General features: G+C 36.4%; 2 protein-coding genes across 2 annotated transcripts; one reads left to right on the top strand and one right to left on the bottom strand.

Annotated features, from left to right (window-relative positions):
• Positions 1-653: 653 nt before the first annotated feature.
• Positions 654-3391, bottom strand: LOC119193238. The gene is made up of 6 exons (XM_037446864.1): positions 3386-3391; positions 2473-2637; positions 2096-2234; positions 1569-1716; positions 1267-1396; positions 654-859 (listed from the first exon to the last, which is right to left on the bottom strand). Exons 1-5 carry the CDS (start codon positions 3389-3391, stop codon positions 1366-1368), a joined length of 489 nt encoding a protein of 162 aa, XP_037302761.1. The 3' UTR covers positions 654-859; positions 1267-1365.
• A 51-nt stretch (positions 3392-3442) lies between these two features.
• On the top strand, positions 3443-5257 carry LOC119193239. The gene is made up of 3 exons (XM_037446865.1): positions 3443-3896; positions 4191-4293; positions 4481-5257. The coding sequence occupies exons 1-3, from the start codon at positions 3528-3530 to the stop codon at positions 4657-4659; spliced, it is 651 nt and encodes a 216-aa protein (XP_037302762.1). The 5' UTR covers positions 3443-3527; the 3' UTR covers positions 4660-5257.
• The last annotated feature ends 1789 nt before the right edge of the window (positions 5258-7046 follow it).

The raw sequence follows: 7046 nt of genomic DNA on the forward strand, positions 1-7046 counted from the left end.
AAATAACTAGCCCAACTTTATATGCGTCGTCCGCCATATTGAATTTAAATTAACGTCACTAAGCTAACCATGCTTTTTCATCTAAACTAAAAGTGAGTCCAAGAAATCATTTCAATCGGTTGAGGATACCTCCATTAAAATTATTTTCAAGTTTTCCCCCGAACGTACATACAAACGTTGCAAATGAAATAAAAACTTGTAAAAAGAAGCACATTCGACTAATAAAAAGTTTAGCAATAGCCAGCGAGGCCGGTCTAGCCTCTCGTACACCTAAATGTTGGAGATCCCAGCCATGAGTAGCTATGTATGTTCTTTATCGAAATGTTGAATGAAGTACATACATCGTATAATTTTGCTATCAAATTTGTTATTAGCTATAACGGTTTATTTCATAAACAATATAATACATTTTATTTAATTGATTTTAAATCTTACCCAACATGTTTGGTGTTCAGGGTAACATCACCTGCACGTAGTATATGCCTTAGGTTCGCAGAAGAAGCTTTGACTCCGATCCGATAACCTGCATGGAGCCATTGTGGTACATTATGTTCAAACACCTATTAAAAAAGCTGGAGAGGTCATTGGGAATGTAGAATAGTCGAATAGCTAAATAACAGACTTCGTACAAATAATAAAATTATTTAATGCAATACAATTACAAATATAATTAAAAATATTAATAATATCAAAATTAATACTAGTTCTAAATTAAAAGCATTATCTAAATTAAATGTAAAATCTAAATTATATAAACACGTGCTGTGTATAGTAATCGCATCAGCTGGCCCTCTTGTGCCGGTGCGCGTGCGCGTGCGCATCCATGCTCGCGTGCAGGTGGCGCGGGCACTGCATACACCTGACATTAATATTAATGACCGTTACTATAAGATCCCCTTCGTGTTAGTACTGGAGAGTTTTTTGTTTTAGTTTTTAGACTGGTACGGTGGTACGGTAAATTTGGATTTTTCTTCCATGGTAATTTGATAATGGATAAATTTAATTTTGCCACTGTAGAGCTTACAAATTTTTATACAACTGCGACATGGGCAACCAACAGTAAACGGTTACTCAGTATTTCCCTCAGCCTTTCCTTATCTACCAGACGGACATCATCAATATAATTCCAGAATCTACTCTAGGATGCAATTTTTCTCGTTGGTTTACACTGTATTAGTCCAATACAATATGTTTACCATCAGGTGTCAGAACAAATATCAACCTCTGTATCCTTTCGGCTGCTCATACTAACCAAACTGTACTTACTTGGGATGCAGTTGGTCCCATTGCCGCATTTTCCTGCACATGTTCTGTACTTTTGCGTTGCTCTTGCCATGACGAAAGTCTGGGGTCTGCGTCCTTTTGCTATACTTCATGTGGCCCTGGTAAAAGTTTCCTGAAATTCAAAATAAAGGGTCTTAAATATTTCAAGACATCAATATGATCTCAGTCGAGCTGGGCCTAAATATGCAGTGAAAAAATTGGTTACGATGCTTTACCATAACAATTTTTTAGTATTATCTTATTATCTACTTAATATATAATTTCGCTCAAGTAATTATGCTAACCTATTATAAATCATTTGTACCATTTTTCTGTTTTCGTGTAATGTGGCCTTATCGAAGTCCATTGGGAGTTGACTCTCGTGGTACTCCCTAGAGCCGAGCGAGCATGTCGACTGCGGTAGTCTAGACTCGAACGTTCGATCTATTAGACCTGACGAAAACAAATAAATTATCTTAAAAGAAAGTTGTAATTGATAATGGGACGTAAGTTGTTAACGAAAGGATTCTTTTTTGGGAATATTTAGGTTTACACATATGATCTAAATTAAAATAATATCACTTCGTTTGACTTGATGTTACGCAATAAGTAAGCAATGAATGGCGATTATTTGAAATACAGAATTCATTTACGAGTCACACTGTAATATGATCTACTATCTATTAGAGAAAAGATGATACGTGATGAACGAAACATATATTATAGAAAGAAGATATTGCTACGAGTGATAATTTATAATTTGTTGTAACTAAGAAAGCCATGCCGACATACTCAAGTATCTACGTTAAGAAAAAACAAATCCAACGCTCACCCCTCTCTTCGACAAACTCCAGCATGGAGACAGCAGTGCGCGCTTTACTCACAACTTTGTTAGTGAAACTTTTTTGTTTTCTTTGTTTCACGTCAGGCCTGAAGTCACTCGATTCCGATACTTTGAACAAATCAGAATCCTAAAAAGACCAGAGTGCTCAATACCTTAGTATCTTTTGTATTGCTGGCGATTTGTCACCCGTCTTAGTAATTTTTAACCCTATTTCCCAACAATACTAAAGAAAAATAGATAAAACGGTCTTTACTACCTAACGTATAGGAGACCTAGCATATAGTATTTTATTGTCGACCAAGTATTATGTTAAGCTATATGAGAGCTAGCACTCATAGCACACGTAGGTGTATTGAGGCACTTACCGGCAACACCAGAATATCTCTCAACTCAGGTGTAACATCAACGAACTCCCAGAAAGCGCACACCTTCCTCTGAATGTAATCTGTATCTAGTTTATCATCAGGAGTGAAGTCTACTACCAGATGCTGTGCAAGGAGCGGCTCCCGCACGCGCTGTCTCCGAACACGCTGAACGACCGCACCGACCCTGGCGGGTTACTCGTGGTCTCAAAAGTATCCGTGGTCATTGACCCACTAATTTTCAACACTGATGCCTTATCACTATTCATTACAAAAATCTTATACAAATTAAGTATAACGTTATCAAATGTTATAACATGACATATTGGTTTTGTTTTTATCTATGGATAAAATATTAGCTTGGAAACGGAAACATAATGAATAGGAAATTAATGTTCGGTGCTCTTTGTTTATATACCTATTAAATCTATATAAAATACTATTGATATATTTTTTTAAATTTTTTATTTCCCTTTATTATTGGGAAGGCAAAGGGTTCTAGCCCATACAGCCTCGTCATTAATAGTGCTTTCAATGAGATTCAGTAAGATAAGGCCTAAGCCAATACTGTAGATAATTATTATATACCTTTATTGTCAAAACCATAGAGGGAGATGCATTTCAAAATGTTTGTTAAATAGTTCCATCTCATCTCTTAAAGTAAAATATAATATTCCCTGTAGGAAACTAAATAAAGTACTGATTAAAACGTCAATCAGGTAACCGCAAGGCACAAAACACAAAACACTTTCAGAAGCTTTGGAACAGCTTTATATAAAATTGGCAGCCTTCATACTATGTGTTACTCTAACAAATTAATTAATTTGACTAAGGTTCTACATATTAGAAGGTTATAAATATTACAACTTATAAGTTTCACACATTAAAACGGTAATCAAAGAGATTGTAATCTGACCTCCATGAGTTAAATATCCCAGAAGCCAAAAATAATTATGGTCATTAAATTGTCAAAACTAAAGAAAGAAATTGTATTTTCAGAAGAAGTTATATTATAAAGTTATATAACTAAAAAATAAATATTACAACACTTCATAAAAATGTACACCGACGCGAGCACACAATACGCTATAGACGAAAACATACCAAACAACGAACAAAATATCATCGATGAGGAATATGACAAGAGAAGCTACGAAAACAAACGCAATGACGCAGTTCTAGTGTTAAAAGAAGAGAAGAGTGAAGAACCTGAAGACATTCACGAAGCTGTTGAAGAATGGGCGCGGCGTTCATCTGGAGTGAGCGACTTTAACGATGTAGACTGTGGTGAGCCTGCAACGGGACAACACCTGAGAATCAACTTCGCGTTTACTGAAGATGATAACATAGAGCTGGAGAATAAGTGTCGCAGTTTTTGGAAGTTTATCGCTAGCCATCCACATTTGGAACAGATCAAGGTTTTGCCGGTGAGGAAATATGTTTCTGTGGAATAATGTCGTAAGGAGTAATTATAATTTAGGCGGTAAGAGTTGTTACTCAGTAAAACCCAGTGTTAATGCCCTCGCCATCCTGACACATGAGATGTTAATTCTCATTATATCCAGTAGTTGCACTACTACAATGTGAATAGTCAAATTTAAAAACTTTAAAGTTCGCGAATAGTTCAGTTCACTTCAAATTTTACGACTAATATCGCAGTCTTCATGAATCCCAAATGAATTCTAAAACCCATATGATTTCCTATGAATAATGTTTAATAGACAAATGATGCTGAGAGCACATCTGCTGAAGATGCTGAAATAATAACGAAAATGCAATCGAATAATGCAGTGAAAACTGCAGTGCAGTGGATGGAACACGACGGTGAGTTTGATGTATTAGAAGTTCACAAAACGAGTTTAAACACAAATAGGCCATTAGGGTGATGACCGCCATCTAAATAATATTCCACATATCATTATAGGACCTGCTTTTACCTGCATACAGATATTTTAAATTTACAAGACGAAATATTTTTTATTATTTGTTTAATAAACTTATTATTTCGAAGATGTAATGAAAACTGCAATGAGAACGAAATTCAGGAAAACCTACTGCGAGCTGGATAGAGGAGATTACTGCGATGGGAGGAAGAAAACCCGCAGAAACTCCAAAATACAAATCAATGGACGTAAAGGTAGTAGTTATATTGCCAACAATGTATTAATTCTACAGAACAGAAGAGCTTAGATTTTTGATACAATAAAGTGTCGAGACAAGCAATTCGTTCGGTTGATGGTATACGCGAAGATGGCCTACGAGCTAAACAGCAATGTACAGCGTTCGTCACTGATACGTTAGATGTTAAATCTTATAACATGGTAATACAGACAACAACAATATATTTCATGTCGGGCACAAAAATGTAGTTTCTTGTCATGCAACTGAGTAAAGTAATTTTACTTACACAATCTACTTCTAGTTTAAACCAGTTAGAAGTGAAACATAAAACATCCCAGGGAGGGCTTGAATATTACCACTAGTCTCATCCTCACAAAAGCGGTGTGTACCTCACCAGATGGGGTGTGCATATTTTAGAAGCCGTTTACTCTTGCCCGTTGCTTCTAATCAGCCATGTTTAAACAACCTTGCAACGTAAATCGGACTTTGTAAACTGGGAGATACAGTTGAAATGGTACTGACTAGTGGAAATCACGTTTGAAACTTTGCTGGTATCATCGGATGATCGTTTATGTTGAAACTAGGCCTTACACAGCCGCACAGTGCTAGTGAAGTGTCGGGGCCGTTGTAGCAGTACTTACAGTAGATTAAATAAGAACAATAAATAAAGTCAACAGCAATTAACTTGTTGTAACCTTATTATATTCCTGCACCAGTTATGATAATAAACGGGATAAGATTAAGTTGGTAAAACAGATTCCGGCATGGCCCTGGACAACCTATTCCACTATTTTGTTAATTCTAAGCTTGGTGACAGCGTCAGAGTTCCAATGACTGATGTGTGATCACATTCCTACAGTCCGACGGTGTTTATGTTGCTGCTGGTCATTAAGTATTATCATAGTCATCATGTTTCAAACAAGCGGTAAAGGATTAGTGTTTTATTACGGGATCAAGAATTTAGTCGATTCGTATACAATTAATTAAGTTGTTTGTTCCTGATAGGGCCTCACTGTCTCACCACGGCCGAGCCCTCCACGGTCGATGTAGCAATAGCTTTAGAGTAAACGATCTGTGCAAACCGTTTGGAAGTCAATGCGACTACCAGTAACGGGCGTTACGGTTTCATTTACATGAAGAAGATATTAACATTTGCATTTAGTTGCATCCAACATATCCTCATAACAGTATTATTATATTACTCGTATTAATGTGGTATTTTCATAAATGATATAGCCATGTTGTGGTAATTTCTATCCAACTGTGTTCTACCTTCTTTGCCATTCATTTCTGGAATATATAAATTGTAGAAGTGGTATTTTACCAGGCGCCTTAATCTTCCTCCAATGTGAGGCTGGAATAATATAAGTTTTCACGCTCTTGCATGCAGATACAATTAGGAATATATTTTACGAACAGTCGCCTACAATGTTGTTAACCCTTCAGAGGGATCGACACTCGGGGGAATTGTGTTAAAACCAAAACTTGGATCTTAAACCCAGGATCTCGTAGTGTAGTCGTAGTAGTCTTTCAAAACTGAGATATTTTGTTTAGTTCATGTAATTAAATTGTTAAAATAAACATTAAATAATTGTTCGAACCAGTCGTGACTCCGGTCAGCACTGAGACATAAATATTTGCTGAATCAGTGAACAAAACCATTTAAAACAAACGAACACTAAAGTATATAGATGATTTTAAACAACCGGACACTAATAGAGTGTTTGGCAATACGGAAACAACGACCCCGTTCGGAGCTCCGCGCGGACTCGGGTTTAGTCAAATACCGAACGCGCAATTATATTGTGTTCATTCTGTGAAACTGAATAAACGAGAGCAAATATGGCGAAGTTAAATATGTGTAGGTTTATGCTATTATCCTGAAACAGTACATACCGGAGAGGTAATGCAAGTCATGCGAGGAAGCCATTTTAAATATTACGTCTTATGCTCAGAAATACATCAATTTTAACTTTAAATTGAAACGAACTCTGCATGCACACTTCATGCACATAACACTACCCCATTTTTTACGGCATAGACAAACAAACGAGTGGAATACCTTATATTGGGTTATTTCTATTGCGTTGTGTATCGCGTGATTATATCCATATTCTCAAATAATCCGACTGAATGCGGGCAGACCAGAGTGGAAGGTAATTTTTAAATAAAACTATACTGTAAAGTAACGCAATCCCACGGGAGCCTTTAAATGTTTTATTTCCGGTAAAAGCTGCCTGATTTATAGTCTGCGAGAGATAAAAGCTCGGAAAAATCTAGACTATCCTAGCCTCGTGTTGCGTGAACACATAAAAATGTATTAGCCATTTTAGTATATCTAAAGAACGTGGTGTAGTGCATACGTAAAAGGAATAAGAATTTATGTGAACTTTCTTCTCAAAAACCTTTGTGTAAGGGGTAACTCTTGACTATTCGCCGTAGTTACTATACCCCTG

Source organism: Manduca sexta, unplaced genomic scaffold, assembly GCF_014839805.1.
Source record: "Manduca sexta isolate Smith_Timp_Sample1 unplaced genomic scaffold, JHU_Msex_v1.0 HiC_scaffold_3797, whole genome shotgun sequence".
In the NCBI taxonomy this organism is placed as follows: domain Eukaryota; kingdom Metazoa; phylum Arthropoda; class Insecta; order Lepidoptera; family Sphingidae; genus Manduca; species Manduca sexta.